This window comes from Coffea arabica, chromosome 6e (genome assembly GCF_036785885.1).
Source record: "Coffea arabica cultivar ET-39 chromosome 6e, Coffea Arabica ET-39 HiFi, whole genome shotgun sequence".
NCBI classification, from domain to species: domain Eukaryota; kingdom Viridiplantae; phylum Streptophyta; class Magnoliopsida; order Gentianales; family Rubiaceae; genus Coffea; species Coffea arabica.
The window spans coordinates 18,714,411-18,739,021 of record NC_092321.1 but is presented as its reverse complement, the minus strand read 5'-3'; the positions used below and the strand labels follow the sequence as shown (position 1 = coordinate 18,739,021).

The following is a 24,611-nucleotide window of genomic DNA, read 5'->3' as shown; positions in this document are numbered from 1 at the left end:
CCTCCTCCCAGCTCTCTCTCTCGTTCTCTCTTTTCTAGCCACTCCCTCAAAACTGCCTTTTTTTTCCAGCCGTCCAACCTCCATCAGCCGTTCCCCAGCCGTCACCAAAAGCTCTCTCCCCAGAACCCTCGTAGCTCTTTTTTCCTCTACAGCCGTCAACCCTCAAAAACTCCTCTTCTCTGCTTTTTTTTTTCTTTTTATATGGAACCCAAGGCTCCTAAACCCTCACCCCAATGGTGAGGATGAAAGGCTTGCTCTACTTTAAAATCCAGCCCTCTGATAGGGCATGCGTGACTGTCCTTGCAAGCTGCGTTTCCGCAGCTTGCATGTAAAAATCTTTTTTTTTTTTTTGAATACTAATTTAACACAATATAAATAACTAATTAAGAAAAATAACTAATGAAGAAAGATTGAATAAAATGAGCGGAACTAGGCATAAAAAAAATGAAATGTTAATTTTTCTTTCTTTTTCTTCTTTTTCCTTTTTTTGCTTTTTTTTCATTTTTCCTTTTTCAGTTAATCAATAATAAGTAAAATTGAATAAAAGGAGCAAAACTAGGCATAAAATAAAATGCTAAACTCTTCTTTTTTTTATTTTCTTCTTTTTCTTTTTTTTCTTTTCTTTTTTTTTATATTATAATAATGAACCAAATAAATAAAGAAAAATTTAAATTTAAATAAAAATCAGATAAAATGAACAAAATTATGAATAAAAGATAAAACAAAATGCTAATAATTTTTCTTCTCTTTTTTTCAAAAAAAATCTATGCTAAAATGACTCAAAACAAAAATAAAAGACTAAAAATAACTGAAAACTAACATGAAAAATAAAAATAATAGTAAATAAAAATATACTAAAAAATTTGGTGTCTACAACGCCATTATCATCTTCATCATCTTTCAATACAAGCTTGTTTCTGGCCAATTTTTTATAACACATTCAAGTTAGACTTTTATTTCATATTATGCTGTAAGCTCATATTCAAGAAAAAATCACAATAGCAGAGAGAACTTAAGCTCGATAAATGCATTCCAAATCCAATTTGTACAATCAACAGGGGCACTAAACCGTAACCCAATCTAAATACAACAAATAAGAGCCATCCAGTTCACCACCTACACCAACAAATGGTAGTTAAACTCAATCTTTCCGCAAAAATGTCTGCAACTACGAAAAAGAATTTCATTATTTTCTCTTTGCGACTTGTTTCTTCCACCTTTGCCTCCAACTCTCTTATCCTCTTCATCAATCTTCTTATGTGCCTCATTAATTTATCGCATCTCTCACAACCGCTTGTATCGTACCACTTGAAATAGCCACAGTTGCCGCCACTATTATGCTGTTGAACCTCAATCATTACCAATTCAAATTTCACATTTTTTGAAATAAAAAGCAATAGAAATCAGGCAGACACATACTTTGTAGTAAGCGCAACCATATAATCTCTTTCTTGGATTTTTAGCCATCCACTTAGTCTTCACTCTCGCTAGTACACCGCAATTACAAGTTGGTGGTTTTGCCATGGAGATGAAACTTAGATTTAGGGTTTGCTTTTGATGAAGGAGAGAAGGAGAATTTTAGGGATTATTCGTCCCTTACATTTTGATCAACAGGTAAGTGGTTTGGCTTTTTTATCCTTTATAAGTTGGGTATGTGATATGCGCATGACACGTTCCCACCAAAAATCATTCGAAAAAGTGAAAAAGGACTTAAATTGATCATTTTTTATTTGCTAAGATCTAAAAGTGATCATTTTCGATCTCAATGACTAAATTTTCACATTTATAATATATGAGGGACTATTTGTGCAGTTCTCCAACCAATGACCCGAAACAGTAAAGTTATCCTTTAATAAACACCAGAATCACAAGAAGAAGACAGATCCAAAAATGAGTCGTGGCCTGTGAGTGCCAACCGGCCCAACACCAAGTCCCAATCAAGCGTATCAATTAAACCACAGGCAGCCCCGAAATTGCCCGTATTTTCTGCGACCGACAAGTGTCTTTCCTAAGAATGATCATTCCTTCAATTCTATCCATTACCAAATCAAAATATTGTTCCGCAGAGAGCTGGCGATGTTTTTAGCTGAAAATATTTGCAGGGGACCAGCTTTTTCCCTGACAGAGTTCTGAATTGATATTTGGGAGTGGATATGAAATGGGTTTGCATTGTTTCATCTATCCAATGAAGGAAAAGTATAATTGAAGGTTGATGGTTTAGTGGGTTTTTCGTGAATTGGGGAAGAGTTGCTGAATTGTTGAGAACCTCTCGAATTCAATCGAATTCAACATATTTGAATTTCATTCGGGAATTAGGGTAGAGAAGAAAAGGGGTTTAAGGGATTTTGATGAATTTTCATATAGAGAAGGAAATTGAAGGTGTCGGTTGGACGAGAAAGTTGGAATCTTGCATTTTGGTTTACTTTCGAATTTCCAAATAATCGGGGATTTGAAGGAAGAGGACGACTTCAGAATTATGGCGGTGCCATGGAGTATCACATTTTGGTTAGCGAATCTAATATGGACAGCATTGAGTGGTTGGGTGATGTCTTGCTTGTCAGTTGCTGATGAGATTGCTAGCTCTCTCAGAAATGGAGATATTGGTCCTTTCCATGTTGGTTGATCAAAGAATTGTATATCCAAATCAAGTCCCTTTTCTGGTTTGTTTCCCCAGATGTTCATATTACATCTTTGTAATCAAATCAACATAGTCCAGTATGTCTTTTTTGGATTTGGGTGGGTCTAAGATAGTGAAACTGGTTCTTCATTGCGGTTTCGATTGATGGAAGAGTCAGGGTGGGTTATTTTTGGTATATACTGTGAAATTGACTATGATCAGAGAGTACTGTACCTTATTTCATGCTAATCCAAATTGTGCTGATTCTAAATATACATGGCTTGTTCAAGGGTTTAACTTGTACGGAGAATATCTTTGATATTCTGTTTGGTTTGGTGGTCTAAAATAGAGAAACTGGTTGCTGATTTGGTTTAATTGATAGATGAATGGTGTCAGGGTTGGTATTTGTATAAAATCTGAAAAACGCTTATGATCCAAGAGTTTTGTACCATGTTTGATGCTAATTAAAGCTTTGCTGTTTCTGAGGATATACGGCCTGTTCAAGGGTTTAATGTGTTTCAAAAGTATCTTTGATACTCTGTTTGGTTTTCCTTGCATATAACCATTAGTTGTGCTTGTAATCATCTTCTTGGCCGAATAAGGTTTTGTGAATTATGTAAGAGACAGTTTGAATATTTGTCATTTGTTAATTGGCTTAGGGTCCTTAGCAATTGCTGGCTGTATCTCTCTTAATGGAATATAAATCATCCATTATTGCAATTTGGAGAGTGGAATGAGAAAACTTGAACACCACAACATCAATACATGGAGTTTGAACCCACACTCTCTTGTTTTGCTGGTAGTACTAGTGGTAGTTGTAGCTCTCTATATGTGAGCTGGTGATATTGGTCCTACGATCTTGTTGATTGGAGAATCTAATAGCAGGCTCAACCATCTATATTCTGAACTTGCTGCTGTTAATCATTTGAAATTTTTAATCTTGTGATTCTGGTATTTGAATGTGAGCTTCAACTGGGTTTTCCATAAATCTGGCTGAGAATCATTGGATTTGCTGATATCTTGAGTTTAGAGGTGAAACTTAAAGAAGTAAATTTAGCATGAAGGCATAAAAGAATGCAGGTTGATTGCATTCCCGAGTCTGCTGTTGTTATTGAAAGGTAATAAAAACAAGAACAGTGAATGCCATGCTGTGCCATCATGCATGGACACCAAACTAAAGTTTCCATCTTGCTTGGACATCGGGAGAACTTGTTCCAGCTATTGTGGTCAAAATGCATCTCAGAGCAAAACTGCTTGTTCAACTGTTTGCATTGGTTTTATCCGTAAATTGATTTCGTAGAGATTTTCACATAGACTGACTTCTGTAGAGCAGAAACTTGACGTTATGGTATTTATTGCCATGGAAATGCCAAATTTGTTGCAATTAGAGTGGCAGCTTTCGGGAATTGACGCTTCTTTCTGGAAGATGATGATAGTACTAGTTAAATTTCTTCCAATCTTCTAAGTAATCTTCTTCTGAAACTCTTTAAACAAGTAAGAGCCCATTTTAGTCCTGCGTAAGCTAGCTAATCCAACCTGTTCACCTCAGACTTGCAATGCTCACCACACAAAATGCATTTTGTCTGTTTGTGTCCACACAATGTGATCCAGATGGAATCGTTGTGTTTTATTGTGGCATTGTGCAGCATTTTATTATGAGGAAATCTTCTTTATGCTATACTGTGATTCTGATTATCAGTTGTTTCATTTTGTTTTCATTGTAATTATAACTTATTAGACAACTAATGCAATATTGGAAATGCTGTCTGTGATTCCTCAGTTGAACCTAAAAGTTGATTTCATTTTCGGGATAACCCCTTCTTTGGATGCAATAGTCTTGCAGATTGCAGAGCATGCACCTGAAGCGTGTGGCAATTATCTTTCAAGTGGTACCTGACTGATACTCTGTTATTTGACCCAAAAAATTAGACTGATACTCTGTTCAGGTAGCCTCATTCCTGTTGGACATGTACTCAGTGCAATCAGTATGTTTATCAATCCAGGCATGTCTGTTTGAGTTAAAAAATTACTGAGAGGTGGGGGATGGGCAAGGAATATTTGGTAAGAAAAAAAAAACCAAAGTGAAACAATAAAGACATCTGGGATGGATCTACAAGTAGTTGAAGACTATTTACTTCAATATGTGGACAGCAGTCTCTGAAACTACAGGGTACTGCACATTCAAATACTGGCAGGCCATCTTAACACATGCTGCAGAAGTCACATTAAATCTTGTACTTAATCAATCTATTCTTGGAACAAAAGTGGGAGGATGCGGGTGCTTATTCATTTGAAGGATCGGTCCAAAATTGATATGTGAAAGGTTGTTGAGCAAGTATCTGGCTTGAAAAGATTTGGTTACATTTTTGACGCTTGACAGTGGTTTTTACCACCAAAACCTCCGGGTATTTCATTCTCATTGATTTCGTATTAGAATTCCTCTATATGAACTTGTAAGGGGCGGCCAATCAAGAAGAGTGAACATACAATCCCATTTATGATTCTAGGGAAACACGGCAAGAGAGCCAATCCCTAGTATAAATGGAAACTACAGCATGATTATCCTAATGGATTCCAACTTCTGGAGGATGAGTGTTGAGCATGGAAAGAGGGGATGCCAGTTGGTTATCGTGCAACTTTGAAAATCACAAAAAGACAGCACATGACAAAGGCAAATCTTCTTACACGGAAAATCAGGTAAATTTCTTGCTTATTACCAGTTATGGTGCACTTGACATGGAGGAGGATTCTTCACCCCGCACAGAAGTCAAGCCAGTTCAGTCTATAGATCAGCAGCAGTTACATTTGATCTGCATCAGTAGCCGTTAACCGTTTTTCATTCTTGTAGGAAAGATGTTTGCTAGCACAAAGCGCTTATGATCGCATATGGTTTGACTTGGCATTCTTGCACTCGATAGGCACAGTTTTTTTTCTCTCTGGCATTTTTCAATAGTATGACCGATGATAGCACATTAACAGTAAAACTTTCTGCCGGAATTTGCAGATTGGTTCAACAATTATGACAGACAATTGAAGCTTTTCCAAAGTGAGATGCTGCTTGCAACTTGGGGTGTCTCAGTGGAGGTACTGGCGGGGTGTTAGAAGAAACACGGAAGTTTCGATCATAATTCTATTATGTTTATTAATTGCACTAAACCGTCCTCCAAACATTTTTAGAGTCTCTATGTTCCAAACCCTTATCTTGGACAAAATGCAATGAAGATGTGAACATAATGTTGGCTAGTATAGACTAAATCCTCCTAACTTTGCTCTGCAGTTCTTTTGATTGTCACACTTAACCCCCTTCAATTTTCAATTTGATTCAAATGCAGTTCATTTCTTTAGTCGTCCATCAATTAATTGAAAAAAACCACTGATTCTTGCTATCAAAATCTTTCCTAGATTCAACATAATCTAGCATTAGCTTTGGCTTACTGGTCATTACAGGTCTAGTGGAGAATAGTGGAGTAGAAAACACCTAATCAGTTTCAAGCTACTAGTTCCATTTACCCTTGCACAAATTAATCTTGTTAACTAAATGATACAAATTTGAATGACTAGTTAATAAGTAGAATTTTAAATTCTAATCCTTTTAAAAAGAAATTTAGACTTTGATTAACTATAAAGGATACAAACGAAAAGGAAAATATTGTGTAAAAAATGATAAAATGTGTAAAGATTGAGACATTAGAAGGCACTACAATTTACCTCAAAAAAGGTTTAATAGCAAGTTGCCCCCTGTAATGTGAGTTGAGTAGCAAAGTATCTCCTTTGATTAGAAATTGTACAAATTGCCTCCTGCACACATACGGTCAAACATGTGGAATGAAATTTTTGTGTATGAGAGATGAGAAAAGACAATCACACCCTTGGATACGTGTTGTTTTATAGTTTTATCCTTAGAGAATGGTTTTATCATATTTTTTCTGCTAAACGACATAGTAGTGTTCAAAAATGGTAATACAATTGCAGAGGCATATAATATAAGAATCACATAAATTATTTTTTCTAAATTTTTTTTTAAAGTTTATTATGATAATTCAAGATATTTAAATATTATCATAAAAATACCGGTATATATTTAAACATCAAACAGAATAATTGACAAGGAAAAAAAGAAAAAAAAGTATAAATATATAATTTTATTTTTTTGTGATAAGAAATCTATTACTAAAATAGATTAATTTTACTAATATTTAACAGTTGAATAATACCAATATTTTACATAGACATAATAGCAGTGTTTAAAAATATACTGGTGTTTTCTAAGAAATTTTTTTTAATATCATAAATTATGATAAGTAACTAATATATGTATTTTCTAAAATTATTTATATAATTTCCCTGACTATTTACGTCTAATTATATTTACATCTGTAAATATAATTTCCCTAACTATTTATATTATTTAATTATGGCCGAAGGCTCAAAACGTTGTAGGTAACTGTTAATCTTCGGATTACCTAGGATAAGCTCCCTTGATGAGTATCCTTCTCAGGAGTATTATCCATAACTATCGGATAATAAGGAAATTATTAGGTTGATTATTATCCAACACAAAGAGATAAATCCTAACTCTTTGTTAGTTATCTAAAAGAACTCTATCAATACTGAGCATGGACTCATAAAAGGTACATTCAGTAGGATCTACATTATAAATTTATCTCATTCCTAGACCACATTTGGGGTTGCAATGATTTTGGTAAAAAAAAAAAAAACTTTTAGGTGTTAAAAGTACTTTTAAAGCATTTGGTGAATATCATCTCATAAAATTAGGAGCGAAATTTTTTGTGTTAAGAGCACTTTTAGCAAAAGCTCAAATTAGATACTTTTAGAGTAACTTTTGTGATTTAAAATAAAATATTAAATTTAATCATTTTATCCTATATTATAAACTAAATAAAGAGATAAATACATTTAAAATTTTTCAAATCATGCATTATTCAATACTATAAATACTTATTAAATTATATCTCCAAATAGTATACTTAAAAGAATTTAAATACTTAAATAAATACTTTTATTAAAAGCCCAATTGGGAAAATACTTCTCAATAAACTACTGCAACCTCAAACGGCTTTTATAATTCAGAATTAACTTGAGCATCAGAGTGATTTGGGAGAGTCAGTCCCAATCCTCTTCTTCCTTTGCAGGTCTTTAGGCTAGTTTGGACTGCCTTGCTGACATGATCTCCTAAGCCACATCAGTTTGGTACAATTGTTTTTTCAGCTTTTACAATAGGCAACGAATTAACCTAGGAGTAGTTGGCCACCAAGAGAGATTTAAAGCTCTTCTTGGGTGTATATCAAGAGATCAAATTTTCTTACCTACATTCTAAAAATTCAGGTTTCCCGAAAATGTTGTTAGTGGGTGCCTACGTACCCCATTTGGACTGGTGGTGATTCAGCCCCCTCCGAATTGTTCTTAGGCCTTTCCAGATCCCCATCCCCTTAGTATAGACTAATATAGATCCGTCTGGGCCGGTGTGATTCAGTCCCATTCGGATTGTCCTTGGATCTCTTCAAGTCCCCCTTCCCTTAGTATAGAATAGTAGTGTAGATTTATCGTGTCAAGCAAAAAAAAGAGACAACCAATTTCCTAATAGGAGAATTGAATAGTCTAACTTAGGCATTTATTTTGCAAAGTTGATCAGTCATCACTTGGAAAAAAAAATGCAAAAATTGATTGTTGTGACATTATCTCTCCCCTCTTTGTCCATAGACTATTATCTATTTGGAAACTGATTACTGTGGCACTACCACTTTGGAAAAAAAATGCAATTTCTTTTTTCTTAAGGTTCAAGGGATTATTATATCTCCCCTCTTTGTCCATAGATTAACACAAGTTATAGAATCAAAATTTTGGGACTCTAAATTCTGTGATTTACTCTTAGAACAATTTTGTAATTATCCTTGGGTTAATAAAATACTAGAAGAAGTCATATATTTTAGGCATACATTTTTCATTTATTCATGCATATATCCCTTTCTATACATATTATTATTATCTGTTTCTTCTGCAGCTTCGTCTCCTTTTATTCTTTACTTTTCATTTTGAGAAGGGCATGAAGGTTCTTTCCTGGGGATAATTTCAGAAACCTCCCCTAAGGTTAGGCCTAATCTCACCTAGCACCCATGTGGTTTCAAAATTAGCACTTAACTCCCTTGTCATATCGAGGGGACAAAATATCTCTATCAATTAGAGTTAAATGATGAAATTACCTTGCAAATTATCATGATAAAATGAATTGGAATAATGGGGAAAAAACTACGAAACAAAGTGTGTAAATAGTCACAAGAAATTGGTGATTGGCGCCAATTTTTGGTATTGTAGCAATTATCAGCGGGAAATTTTGGAACCATAAGAATGACATATCAAAAGGGAAGTGCAGAGGTGTTGGAGTTGAAACTTCACTTGCTGCTTCTTGCTCTCTGTTCGAACCAAGAACACTGCAACCTTACACATAGTGATTGAACTCTTTAATATCATACATGATCAACCCGTGAGATTGTTCAAACATCTGCTTGTTGTATACACCCATCCTCTAGTAGAAAAATCAGTTACAAAATCCATCTCTATGTTTGTGTCATTTGTGTTATCAATAAGAGTAAACTTCCTGATTGCAGACTGATCCAAATGTCAATCTTTTGCTTAAGATGATATATGTTATTAGGAGTTTGGTTACTAGGATGTTACTTGTCTGAAAACTCTAGAAAAATATCAGACAAAGTTATGTTTGCTGCTGTATATGCAACCTCTATAATGTTATGTTTATGTGCTAAAGTCAGTGCAATACTTGTTTATGATATGCTTGACTTATTGTACATGCTTGCATTTCACAAAATCTGAACATTTGTATTAAATGTAGGATGGGATTTATCATCACACATGATATTGTTATCCATTATATGGATAGAAAATGTAGAATTTCTAATGTCAACCCTGATAAGTACTCTTATATTGAACTCCTTAATGATGTTGCTGAAAAGGCATTAAATCAATTTCCTGGGAATCTAAATATGCTACTGCATATATGGTGTGTAATCTCTAGAGATTTGGGTTTCTTGGATGTCATTGATGATAAGTCAGTGTTGGAAATGTTCAAACTACATGAAAATGACCTAATTATTAACCTTCACTAGTTGGACATAAATATATTTCCCCCTCCAGAAGTTAACAACATAGAAGGAAATAATCATGGGGCTGACCAAGAGAACTTGGGAATACAAGATAATGCAGTGGTACATTTGGATGACATGGTTAGCAGTAGGAATGAATATAGGGAATATGGGTACTATGATTCAAGTTCTTATGACTCTTGGACATATCATTTGAAGAATAAGTTGCATGACATTCAAGATGATGATGATGCTTCACTTTGTTTTGAAAATAATAGTGATGCAGGCTTTTCAGATTTTAGAAAATGAAGATAGAGGTGTTGTGATTGATACTGAATCTGATAAAGAACTAGATTATATGAAAGCTGTAATGAAGTCCAAAATGTGAACTTATAATCCCAGAGATGAAATCGAATTTGAGAAGGGGATGCTTTTTATTGATCTTGATGGCTTTAGGGTTGTTCTAAAAGATTACGTCATATAAAAAGACTTTCCATTAGTGAGATTGAAGAATGAAAAAATCAGAATGACTGCCAAATGTGGTGCACAAGGTTGCAATTAGAGAATACATGCATTCCAATTGCTGACTTTATCACTTTCATGATGAAATCTTACAATCCTGAGCACACATGTGTAATGAATAAAAAGAATAATGAAGTAATCTCTGATTGGATTGCAGTGAAATTAGCTGATGTATTGAGAGAGTATCCTCATATGACAACTGAGGGAGTAACTGCAGAGATGCTGAAATTTGGTATTAAACCAAGTAAAAACCAAGTGTATAGAGCAAAAAAGAGAGCTTTAGAGATTCTTCAAGGATTACATGAAAAATCCGATAGCAAACTGCCAAAATATGCTGAGTTAGTTAGGCAAAACAACCCTGAAAGTATTGTAAAAGTCCACTATGATAGGCTTAGTTTATTAATAGAACCAAGGTTTGTTAGAATGTTCATCAGTTTCAAGGCACAAAAGGATGGTTTCTTGGCTGGTTGTAGGCTCTTTGTAGGCTTTGATGGTTGTCATCTGAAAGAATGTTTAGTGGTGTTTTCTTGACAGCTGTGACATTAGATGGAAACAACAACGTCCTTCCTATTGCTTATGCAGTTATTGAATGCGAGAACAAAGAGAGTTGGAGCTGATTTTTCTATTATTTTCATGAGCATTTTTTATCTTTTGGCAATGATATCCCATTGACTTTCATGAGTGATAGGCAGAAGGTACATTGAATATTTTGTCATCATATTCTATCTTTATTTTATTACTTACATTAACAATCAACATGTAGTAACTCATTGATGGCTTTGTTAGTAGGAATTGAACATTGCTTATGAAGAACAAGTACTATCTACAGAAGCAAGATATTGCTATTGGGCTTGGGTTTTATCCCATAAAACAGTTGGTGGGATAAAATTCAAACCTAATAATTGCTGTTGGCACATATATAACAATTTCAAGATTCGATTCCCTGATTTACTTCTTAGAACCTATTTTTGGTAAGCATCAAAAAGTTTTGATTTAGTGGGGTACAATGAGGCCATGGAAAGGATTCAAAACTTAAACATTGAAGTTTAAAGGTGCTTGAACCAGATTTCAAAGTCAAGTTGGGCAAGACATGCCTTCTCTCTCCAAATCAAATGTGACCATGTCACAAACAACTTCACTGAATCATTTAATTTTTGGGTTGAAAAACTCAGTGGAGCACCTATATTGACACTTGTTGATGGGTTGAGAAGCAAGGTAATGAAGAAACTTCATAAGAGGTATGAAAGAGCACGCACATGGTCCAAAATGTTACCTCAAAAATGCTGAAGAAACTGAAAGACACTGTTGAAAAAGCTCGATGATGGCTGGTGAGTTCATCTTTGAAGTGTTTGATCTAGGCAGGACATACATAGTTAAACTACAAGAGAGAACATGTGATTGTGGGGCCTTTCAAATCACTGGAATGCCATGCAAGCATACTGCACTGGAAATAATGTATAGGAGGGATAACTTAGACAACTACTGTGATGCAGCATTTGGCTCTAGGAAGTACAAGAACACAAACTCATCAATGGTCACGCCTAATCCCCATGAGAAAAATTGGCCTCCAATGGAAGAAATGACCCCTGCAACACTTGAGCTACCAATCATTAAAAGGGTACTAGGTAGAGTAAGAAGAAATCAAAGAATGGGTCCTGATGAAGCTACTTCTCACTCTTCAACAAGAAGATGAGCTACTCTTAAATGTTCTAAGTGTCTACAATTTGGTCATAACAAAAGGACATGCAAAGGAGAGCATGTGACTGCAAATTCCAGCATCAGAATCAGGTATAACATATTAATGTAATATGCGCTTTGACATGTATGAATTATAACTAAAACACTAATATTCATTGTAGACTGCTACTAGGAGAGGAAAATTAGGAAGAGGCACAGCTAACACAGACTTATCAGGAGCTAGAGTTTGGGTAATAAATGTTGCAACTGTCATTCAATATGTTTGAGTCTTTGACATGCCTCATCTGAATGTTAAGTGATTTGTGTGTGACAAATTTCAACAGGAGCTTGCACAAGGAAGTGTGCCAATTTCTGTATCAAGTCAATGAAGTAATCCCAGTCCTCCTAGTCAACCAATTTCACTGAATATACATTTCAGTGATGCAACCAAAAAGGCAAGCACAGTTTTGATTCTAACATTTGAGTGTTTTACAATATACCTAACATCTAAGTGGTTCGTATACTCATTTCAGAGAGGAAGACCTGTAAAGAAAAATAAGACAGCTGCATCAAATGACAATGCACAAAGCCGTGCAAATGCACCATATCCATTAGGAAATCAAGCTGTGATAGGTTTTAGAGCTATTCCCACTGGAGGATCACAATCTGAAACTTCCATGAGCATTAAGACTGCTACAGCTGTGGCCTCTGAGAGTTAAGCAATAGCTTCAGTTTAAGGTTCTAAGTAGTGTTGTTTCCTCTACTTATTAGTAGAGGAAAGTAGTAGTAATTATATGGTAAATTCAGGTTCTAGCTTTTGTCTAAGTGTTGCACTATGATATTACTGTAAATTTCTTGCACCACTTGTATCTTTTGTACATGCAAGTACATCTGACTGTGTGGCTTGTTGACATTGCAATATTCACCGTCTAAACAACTAGTTGTAGATGGTGTTATAGACTAAACTGGATTGCAATGTGACCTAATATTGTTGTAAAGTTCAGTCATAATCTGCAATCCTATCCATCTTTTAAGTGGTTAAAAGATGGCTATTTGCTTTTGTCATGGATTGCTACTTATTAGACTGTGTAATATATCCTTGATACTTTGATAACAAGGCTATAATGACAAGGTTATCTTTAGCAGTATTCTTCTATTATAGTTGGTTCTTATCTGATTGTTTGTGGTGTTTGAACTTGCACTTTGTTTTCTATTAACTAATTGAACAAAGAGGTTGGCTTGTGCTCTTGGACAGCAAAATTGATCTTTTTATTGCTTTTATAATGGACGTGTTGTATGTACTATTTTTTGGCTCATTATGGATATATGATGTATACGTGAGGAAACATATATACATTGCTTCATTACCAACTATAAACAAGTCTTCTTTGTCACAACCTTGCTGTTATACTGAATTTGTATTAAAATAAAAGTATTGGCAGGCCATAGGTATGCAGTTTTTCACATAATGAGTCACTTAGTGTTCTCAGGCATTAGAATCTAATTAATTACACCCTGCTGCTGCATTTTTGTCCTACATGGATAATCCTACATTTCATAGTCCTATCTAATTGCTTGAAAAATGAGAATGAAAACATATATAGTCAGGAGAACAAAATTTATCATCAGTAATATAGTGAACCAGGAATTTGGTTGCTCCAGCCTTCCATTTTGCACACATCTTCCATTATTGATTGTTGAATCGACTTGTCAGCATTGGCTAGAAACCTCATCAGTTTCATTGCCTTTATACCACTAGAAATAATTGCTTCTAGAGCAGCACAAATATTGCTTGTTCGGATTTCTTTCACTTTCCGAAATCCTTATTGTCGCCTTCCTATTGTAACCATAATATCGATTCCTGATAGTAAAAGATGTTAGAGAATTATATGACAGCCCTCCTATGGTGGAACTTGCCATGAAACATGCATCAAGTTCTTTTCCCAATTTTCTATTTCAATCTTCAAGAAAGCTAATAGACCTATGTGGTTTTTTTGCTCTTTTGTTCTTGCCTTTATACTACAATTTGATAGAGGAAAGTAGTTGTTGCAGTAACGGCTACTTCACAATTTAACTTATGCAACCTGAAACTAAAATTTTGCCTTATTTCACTTACACCCCCTCATTTTTTTATTCTTTGTGTTTTCTACTAATTGTGGTAATTTTTTCATATAAGGGACATCATAAGGGTATATATGAAAGTAAATTCTTCTCTCTCATGTAAACTGAATTATTTATTGGTAAATTATACCTCAGGGGTTAACAGATTTACACAAAATATCAATCAAAGGGAGCTAAGTACTAATTTTGATATCACCGTGGGGCTAGGTGAGATTAAGCCTAACCTCAGGGGAGGTTTCTGAAATTATCCCCTTTCTTGAGAAGAATGAAGTTTTGCAAGGATTTGGGGAATGAGAAATTCTGAGATGCGGCGATGAGCCTCTTGAGTCAAGTGGTCACTAGGGGTGGCAATGGGGTGGGGGTGGGGGAAATAACTTCCCTCGTCCCCCGCCCCTTGCCCCCCACCCCCCGCCCAGTTTCCCCCGCGAGGAAAATCAATTTATCATAAACATTTATTTACAATAATATAATTGTGAACAATGTTAAATAAGATTAAAAAGCTGTCAAGATGGAAGTAAAGTATAACAAGTCAAGTTACATTCAGTGCGGAGGAAGGGAACTGATCGAAATAAAAAAGGGTTAGGAACAAAATAGGTTGGAATTGGATAGCTTAGTCTTTGGCGGGGGGAGGAGGGCGGGCGTTAGAAACAAATCAACAGTAGTTCAAGAAATTTCTTCAGTTGTTGCGACGGCCGTTGACACTGACTAGCGTTGTACTTGTAAGTAACGATGCAAATTTAGAAAATTTAGAATTGTATTATATATATATATATTTTATTGTATGCAGGGGACGGGGCTGGGGATGGGACGGGTGTATGTTTCCCCACCCCCGCCCCATTTTAAGGCGGGGGAAAATATTTTGCCCCCGCCCCATTTCTATCCCTGCAGGTACTGCCATCCTTAGCGGTCACCATCCCACTGAATATACTGACGTGGATCAGGGCAAACCGGCACTCCGGCAGATCCACAAGACCTATTCCTATCAAAGTTATACTGGCCTCCAATTCCACAACAAGCCTTTAATAACGTTGTTCAATCGAAACCTTTACATGGGCAAGCAAGAAAAATCAATCTCATTAAAATCTGCTCTATTTGTTGTGAGGTTTAGAGTCACTCTGGACAAAGAAAAAAATCATTTAAAAAAGTCTGTTCTATTTGCATTCTTTTAGGTTCCATGTATACAGTGCAATTAAGAACCTAAATCAAATCTTTTTAATATTGAAATTGAAATGAATCTAAGCCCATTTGCATTGCTACTTTTTTGAGTTTTTGTAGAAAAAATATATTGTAATGATGTAATATATGTAAAGTAAAAGTTGATTAAGAAATATTTTCACGAAAAACGTAAAAAGTTTTTTAGTAGAAAATGGCAATCTAAATAAGGTTTCTCACCAAGGGCGGGTCCATTGCAAGAAAATATTCGAAGGCAGTGTAATAATCAGCATAGATGATGATTACACTTGGAAATTCCAACCTGAGCAAATTCAAAGCCTTTTTGAGAAGATTATTGAAGTATATGGAGAGCTCATTTATGTTCCTCAAGCAGCCCTGACCATCCTTGGCATCGTTAGGGAATAAAACCAAGTTGCTAGGGAGGCACCCCAGAGGAAATGCTCCAGGAACTACAATTTTTGTCGCACCAAGCCGTATTATCTCCTGTATTGCACCACATATACAGAAATAGAACGATAAATCATATGTACGGGGAAATATATGTGGAGTATGTGACACTAGGTAGACATAACCTCTCAGCATGATATGCCAGGGCCAGGTGTAAGGTGCTAGCAATGACAGAGCCAACGGGGACTGAGCGTCCCCTAAGTTTTGAAAATTTTAATTCATAGTTTGTAAATATATGTACAAAACAAAGTTGACCTCCCTAGTTTTTTACAATTTTATTTTATATTATAAGAGTTTATATATGTGTGTGTGTATGTGTGTGCGAATTAGCCACTTTTAAATTAATTTTTTCTTCAGAAAAAAGTTATTTATTTTTTATTGTGCAAGTTATTTAACTTTCAACAAAGTAAACATATAATTGATGATCCATAGTAAATTGACCTAATTTGATATATTATAATAAAAAGATTCAATTCATAATTATCAATGAGTTAAAACAAAAATATTTACTTTATTAGCTCATATACAAATATATAATTTAACCCAATTGATTAGACTCATTTTGACTCTTCTTGTGCCAACTGCAACTACAGAATGGGTATTTTCAATTATAAAGACAATCAAGACAAAGTTCCGAAACGAGATAGAAGATAATTTTTTGAATGATTGCCTAATTATGTATATAGAAAAGAAAGTTGTTGAAAAATTTAGCACTGATTCGATCATAGATAAATTTACTTCTATAAAACAACATAAAGCTCAATTTACTTTTAAGAAAAGAGGTTGAAATTTCAAGGTATGTTAACATAAGTTTTATCTTTTTTAATTGAAAATAGTTATATTTGTATTGCATAGCTATATGTGTGTGTATTGCACAAGCGACATATTAGAGCATTTTCTCATAATGTGCAACTTGAATGGTTTGTGATATTATAAGATATTTAATCAAAATTTATTTCTTGTCATAATTTTTGTTATAGTTATGATGCATATTTATGAAATAGACATATCTTTATAATCAAAGTTAATTTTTGATATTTTTTATGTTGTATATTTAAATAGATAAAAATTATTTTAAATATAACAAATTAAAATAATTTTATTAAAAAAAATTTTAACCCTCAAGAAAAATATCCTGGCTCAGTCACTAGGTGCTAGCTAGGCAAAAGAAGAGGAACTTTGTTGACACCTAACTCATGCGCGCATGTACCTACAAGTCTCCTCGTACCTGCACGCATGAGTTAGGTCTTGCATGTTATCATACTGTATACCACAAGAAGAAAAATATTACACATTGCTAATCATTTGCACATATAAACCCGGCTAATACTTTAAATTATAGCTAAAAAAATAAGTAAAATATTATTCTGATAAATGTATGTTCTCAAACTATACCTACCGTGCTGACTAAGCACGGCAGGTGTCTCACACTTTTTTTTTGCTGAAATGGCCAATAGTTGGCCAAGAATTGCAACAGCCAGGCTGCCGTGCTTTGTTCTTGACAACAACCAGGCATGCCATGGTTACAAAGCACGGCAGCCTTAAGTTTTTTTTCCTTTTTTTTAGGAAAAGGTAAAGGCTAAGTACGCCAGGCAATCTTCCCATTTGCCAAAGCTTGTGCAAACGCTTCCCAATTGCTAAATTGAAAAGAATGGGCAACATGTGTATGGAATCTAGGAGCTGGGAATTGGGCAAAAAATGGGGCTAGGCTATTCCCAAAATTTTTTTTCTACTAAACTAGATTCCCAAACAAACAAATAAATTCTATTTTTCTAGTCCTGTGATGCAAGAGTTTAATTTATTGCTTGAATATTTTGTATTGTACATGAAACGTTATCAATACTTATTCCTTTTTTATTTTGCAAAAATCGTTTGAATATTTATATATTATCCATCAACACATTTTTCACATCCTCAATAACAAAATTTAAATACGCAATTTCTCAAAGAATGTTGTCATTTCTTATTAAGCGAGCTAACATGCATTGACTTCTAATACTTATCCAATGGCTTAGTCCTTATTTGGATTGTTAATTTTTGTGGAAAATTTTTACATTTTTTGTGAATATTTCTTTTACATATTTTTTTAATCATCTTTTTATCTCACATCTTAAAAAAAAGTGTTATAGTAGGCCTGCAAACGAGTCGAGTCGAGTCGAGCCGAGCTTTGGGCTAATCAAGCCGAGCCTTGACTAAATTTTACCAAACTCGAACTCGAACTCGAGCTCGACGAGCCGGCAATTTAACGCTCGAGCTCGAGCTCGAAAAAAAAATAATTATTTTATTTTTTAAAAAATAAATAAAATAATTTTTTTCTTAATAAATAATAAAATATTAAAAATATATATGTAATTTTATTATTAAAATAAGAAAATAAAAATATATATATACTTAAAATAAAATATATATATACTTAAAATAAAAAAATAAAAAATATTATATATATATACTCGAGCTCGCGAACCTAACGAGGTTAATATTTTGAGCTCAATTTCGACTCGAACTTGATTCGAGCCACGCGCGAGCGACTCGATTCGTTTGCAGTCCTAATGGATGGGGAGGAAGGCTTGTGTTTCTTATCATATCCTATGCCTGCAAAACAAGGACAAGCTCTGCAAACAACTATGCAGCTTTTTTTTTTATAAATTTGACTGACGCTATCGTGCTGACTCAGCATGGCAGTGTTAGAGTTTCTTTAAAAAATGCTGTCTACCGTGCTTAGTGAACTTGGCTGGTAAAGTATGGGAAGACCAACGTATCAGAGCAACAATCCATGGACCTTCTTTTTCAGCTATAATATAAGGAATTAGCCTATAAACCCTATCTCATGCGCACAAGAGGTGTCTCATTCTTAATCTTAAAAATAAATGGGAGAATCCTTCCCATAAGATTGTCTAACTTAAGTATTGGAGAATTGACATGTTGATCAATGTCGAAAATTTTATGTCAAAACAATTATTTGAAAATTACTTAGCAAGTATATTAGTTGTTCCAAAATCAATAGAAAAATTCCACGTTATCCACTTGATTCTATTTAACATGTCAAGTGAACCTCATTTAACATGTGAATTAGTAATTGGAGTCTTTATGTATCGATGTAAAATTTTTTCATTGAATTTGGACCAACTACTAGGCATACTAAATAGGTATTTTCATTGATTGGTCTGATATAAAATTTCTCAAACCAAATTGGACTGTATTTACTACAAGTTGCTGAGTTGTCAGTCCACCTCATCACCAACCCGCAATTGATTTTACAATATGTCAAGTGTAATCTTTTGTAGATTTGGTAAACTAGGCAAATGTGTCAAATAAAGAAATTCATTAATCGAAAACGTACTCTTGATGCATTGGCAATTGCTTTGGTACATAAGCTTGAATTTCTTCAAGGGTTTTGTTCTGGCTTAACCCGAAGTCGATGTCATTATTGCCAATATCGCCAAGCATAATAAGAGCAGTCTTAAGCCGGAAGCTGCAACCGTTCCTAGCAGTTCACGGCCAAGATTTGGTCAAAAAAATTGTACGGTCCAGATTTCATCTTGTATCTCGATTTTAATAAGATGTGTGGGATCCACAAAATTTTGTTCTAAAATTACACGTTGTTGAAAGTAAGTTACACCATGTGCAAAAAAAGTTACGCCGTGTACAAAATGCACATAACTGTCAGCAACCGTTCCTGCCCCTGGTCTGTCTTAAGCCTATTTGAACATTCTGAAAAAAGCCATGATAAGTAAAATCCTCCAAATAATAGAATAGAATTTAGAAGATTGGATATTCTTACAACGATGAGCATATTAATCATTTAGGTACCAGATGGAGTTGAACAGAGGGAATGAAGGTAGCGGCGAAGCCAATCAAGCTGACCGCTGAGGGGAGTAAATATTGCTGGTACAAAAACGCCTCTTGCTGCAAGGAAAGACGTGTTAAGGGCCGTTGCGCCAGCGACTGAAAAATTGACACCGTTGTTGAAGGAAGCATTGCTATTCAGATTAGGATTAAGTAATGGAAGGCCAAGTTCCATAGCTGCCAATCATCATAGGCAACTGTTATAATCATGCAAAATCAGTTGCCGAATTGGCTTCTCCTAATTAATTAATCCTTTCATTGGCTGAATTTGTAGGTTTCATACTCCAAAGAACAATTAGAAAAGAAAATTACAGGTTTAAAAGGTACGAATTCCTCGTCCTTTTGGATTTGAACATGGGATAATTTGAGAAACCTACCCTGAGGTTTCTAATAGTACCACTTGCCTCCCCTCCACTTTTGAAAATCTCACATGCCTCCTTTATTTAGTTTTTTTTGGTACCATAATTGCCCTTTTTATATGTTGCAGCAATTTGTCTTAGATTGCATTTGGAATGAGGGATTTGACAAAAATTTGAAATCCTCTCAAATTGTTCACTACATTTGTATTGAGGGATTTGATGAAAGATCTGAATTTTTTTAAATCCCTCTAGTTGTTTAAACTACTTTGGAGGTATTTAAATTTGTAAATTACTAATTATACTAGTATTTAAAACGTATTTTGATAATTGGTGAATTACAAATCCAAATATTTATTAAGTAATTTGGTTGGATTTCAAATCCTTCATCAAATTCCTCAATCCAAACTAATTTAGATTATTTGGGAGGTAATTGGTTCTCTAATACACAATTGTTTTAGTGCTTAAATGTATTTAAATAATTGGTGAATTATACAGCCAAATACCTCTTAAGTAATTTAAACAACTTAGATGAATTTGAAAGGATTTCAAACCCTTCATCAAATCCTTCAATCCAAGAGAATAATTAAGAAATTTTTAAGTGAATTAAAATTTGGAGACGACCAAAAGCAAAAGTCTAGATATGGCACCCCATATATTTTTTTTTTACTTTTATTTAGGTATATAAAATTGAGATTTTTTTTCAAATACTAATTTCATTTTAGGGAAAAAAAATGATGTTATTGGTACATTTTCTTTCAATTGCGTAGGTTCCATAACTAGAGTGTATTATTAAAGAGTTTTTCTTCTAAAAATATAAAAACTAAAATCACATGATCATTTGCTAAGTAATGAAAAGACTAAATTTAGGAATTGATTAATGAATTATATATTTAGTCTAGGAATTAATTAGGTAGAATTAATTCTAAAGTTTAAAAGTGGACAAGGAACTAATCATTGGAATTAGGATAAGTACGACTTGTTTATTAGAATTGGTCATTATTTGTAACTAATAATGAATTGAAGTTAAAACGTTAAGAAGGTGTTAAACTAGAGATAAGTATGAGTGATTTCTAGAAGATTTAATTATTGAATTTATGTCAAATTTATCTACAAAGTCAAGAATAATACATGGGTAAATTTGGAGAGCTTTTTGTGGCCTATGTGCTAATTTACAAGTTTCTTATTAAAAAATTAGAAATTGGTGAGAGAGAGGGAGAATATTTTTTTCCCCTTGTGGAAAGTTGTAGCCAAATCAAGGGTGAGAATTATTTTTTAGAACATTCTATGGGCCCTTTTAGGTATCATTTCCTAAAATTATACTCCCTCCATCCCACTTTGATAGTCCTGTTTTCTTTTTTCATCTGTCCTAAATTGTAGTCCACTTTCTAATTGAAGAATGTAGTTGTATTTTAACTTTTCTAAAATACCCTTATTCAATGTAAGTTGTTGTTACTATAAACCTACCCCATTTAATGAGAGTTGATTCTTTTTTTACTATCAATTCAAGTTCTCATAAAGTTGTATTCTAATTAATGTGAGGGTATTTTAGGAAAATAGTTACCTAAATTGATTGTTCCAACAAAGTTAACTACTTTTTCTTAAACTGTGTGAAAAAAAAATCAAGACTATTAAAGTGGGACGGAGGGAGTATCTCTCTTACTAAAGATAATAATTTAAATTTTAAATATTTACAAAAGTTTGTGAAAATAAAACTTGACTTGATTATTTGAAAATTATCTTTGAAGATGAGAACTTGTTTAGTTGATATCACCAAAGATTAAGAGGATATAATAGTTATTTTGCTGCACTTCATGTCATTTATGAATCCCAATTCTCTATCACAAGACTTATGTGAGATTTTCAAAAAATGAGGAAAGACAAGTGAAACTGTGCATAAGATGGAGGTTTCTGAAATTATCCCTTTGAACGCTTGAAAACAGTAGGTTGGCATTGTCCACAAGTAATGCTTATCCATATCGGCTTGGACCCGGCTCGAATCATCACTCTTTTCACCCGTTGCGTATCATCTTTCACTCGTTAGTAATTGATATTTCATTGCAAAATGATTGAATTTAGAACAAATCAAAGGCAGTTATACTGTCAAATCAGCATTTTGTTTTGTTTTTTTTTTTGGGCCACACTAGAATTTAGTTGAAGGTGGCAGCCAAACATTAATATTATTGTTGGCCTGCACGAGAAACTTTTTTTTTTTTTTTTGTCAACACTGTGGGTATCCGAGCTCTGTTTTTAAACAATCCTCGAACCGAGAACTGGCCAGTTGACCGGTCCGAGTTAATCCTAAAAACCGGAAAATCAAAAACTCGGTCAAACTAGGTCAAAACCCGGGTTTGACCTGGTTTGACCGGAAAAATGAACCCCGTCTTTTTTTTTTTTTTTTGAAAGGTCAGAATATTTTTAATATGATGTTTTGATCCTTAAGTTGTTAAAAATTATTAACATACCTTAAATATTTCATACTTTATAAATGTTGTCTTAAAGTTTGATGTTATTTAAATCCATAATTTTAATTCTAAACTTGTTAATGCTTATTAAATAATATAAATTGCTACTTGATTGCTCTAATTTATTTGTATTTTCTTATTAAATATATTTGAAACATCAAATATATATGAATATACCTTTATTAATATTAACATGTTATTAAGTATTTTACATATAATATTTTAATTTTTAAATAAATTTTATTTATGACGTCATCCGGTTCAACCCCTATCGAACCTGGTTGAACCCATTGACCCCTGACCCCTGAGCTCGACCGAGTCGATATCCGGTCCGGTTCTGAAAACATAGTATCCGGGACCACTCGACTAATTCCACAGCACTCAGGCAGAGCGGGCCCGACCTACACGAGAAACTTGAATGTATATATTTATGAATATCATCAGCAGAGTACCAAAATTAGGTAGATCCTTTATAGTTAAATTACATATAACTCCCTATATATTTACAAATTGTCATATAACTCTTTTAACATTTTGTAATATTCACATAACCCCCCGTAGTTTCATGTAAAGTAAAAATTTTGACTAAAAATTACCTTCGTAGCATCGTTAGTTTGAAACATTAGTATTGCCCTTATTTAAGTATCAAATTAAAAAACAACTTGAGTATGTTGTATGGAAACCATAGGAGAATTATGTAGATAAATACAAAAAGTAGAAAGGAGTAAAATGGATATTTGTACAAAATATATATAGAGGATATTAAGTGAATATTATAATTCTATCACGCGCATTTTTTGAGTGTGTTTAGTTTAATTGCTGTAATTATTGGAACTTTCTACCATTTTTCACTTTATATAAAATTACATAGAGGATTATATGAATATTTTAAAACCTTAGAGCGGTCAAGCGATAATATGAAAAATCACATAGGATTATGTGTAATTCACCCTTATTTCATCCAAGCTACTTGTTTTTGATATCTTCTACTACATATTTCATGAGTCTCATAAGTTTCAATTCAAACAAACTTGTCCCAAAATGTTTATGAGCTGGAATAGGGAGTAAATAGGTTGCAATATAAAGTGAAAATGACCATTTTATCATGGAAATGAGTGAAATAGAACTTGTGAGGCCCCGGATCTACTACATCTTTTACACCTTGAAACAAAAGTTGCTGAATTTCTACCAGAAAAGGAAGAAAGAAAAGTTAAAGGACGTAGCAAGGTTGAAAAAAAATTACCAATATAGTCTATAATCAGGCGACCATCTGACCAGCGACCGGTGGGCCTGCCCGGAAAAGTTTCACCATAAGGCGGATGAGCAGCTGCAAGTGTTGGACCTACTCTTGGTACTCGGATCAAATTGCCGGTATCTGATGCAGAATCTGTTAATGTAGTTTGCAAAATAGGAAAGGTTTGCACCTTTTGAAGCACCTTTTCACAGTGAAACTTCATGTTCTTTTGAAAGGTTACATGTGAACAATTTCTAACAATTTTCTGAATATTATGGGTGTATAAATTAATGTGTTGAACACTAGAAAACTAACTTAAGCATTTTTATTCTTGACTAGACAAATCCAAGAACTTGCTACTTGGTTGTCTAATTAGAATTCATTGTATCCTAGAGTTTTTGCCCAGAAACCGGATTAGCAAGATAGTGGGGGCAATCAAATTTCAAGGAAAGTGATTACACGCCTTGAATTCTTCAAGTTTTGACCCCTATTTATGTAAACTTATTTCTATAAAATTCTCTCTTGAATTTTTCTGGTTTGACTCAATACAGTCTTGTACTTCTATATCATTTTTCTTTCAATCTTGAAGTTTGATTGTTGACAAGAATAGAGTCTACACAAGAGAGTGCCATCAAAGTTATGAACCAAGATTTCGTGAAGTTGGACAAACTTGATGGAACCGGAACCAACTTCAACCGTTGGAAGGACAAACTTGTGTTCTTCCTCACTGCATTGAAGGTGGCTTACATTCTCAATCCGAATCTTCCGGAAATTCCTGCTCCAGCGGAGGGTGAGTCCGAGGAAGTGACAAAGCAAAGGCAAAAGCGTGAAGAGGACGAGATTATTTGTCGAGGCCACATTCTCAACACCCTCTCGGATAGTTACTACGATATGTTCCAAGAAGTACGAAATCCAAGGGAAATCTGGGCTGCAATTGAGCGAGAGTATACAACCCAAAAGCAAGGCACAGATGAGTTTCTCATTAAGAAATATTTTGAGTTCAAGTTGGTTGATTCTTTTTCTCTTATGGACCAA

General features: G+C 34.0%; 2 protein-coding genes across 2 annotated transcripts; one reads left to right on the top strand and one right to left on the bottom strand.

The window, feature by feature from the left end:
* The first annotated feature begins 1,884 nt into the window (after positions 1 to 1,884).
* Positions 1,885 to 3,105, top strand: LOC113697612 (uncharacterized). Its single transcript, XM_072055540.1, has one exon. It carries the CDS (start codon positions 2,477 to 2,479, stop codon positions 2,621 to 2,623), a length of 147 nt encoding a protein of 48 aa, XP_071911641.1. The 5' UTR covers positions 1,885 to 2,476; the 3' UTR covers positions 2,624 to 3,105.
* An 11,850-nt stretch (positions 3,106 to 14,955) lies between these two features.
* LOC113696511 (acetylajmalan esterase-like) lies at positions 14,956 to 23,799 on the bottom strand. Its single transcript, XM_072056068.1, has 4 exons — positions 23,586 to 23,799; positions 19,486 to 19,698; positions 15,448 to 15,872; positions 14,956 to 15,072 (listed from the first exon to the last, which is right to left on the bottom strand). Exons 1-4 carry the CDS (start codon positions 23,797 to 23,799, stop codon positions 14,956 to 14,958), a joined length of 969 nt encoding a protein of 322 aa, XP_071912169.1.
* Between the last annotated feature and the right edge of the window lie 812 nt (positions 23,800 to 24,611).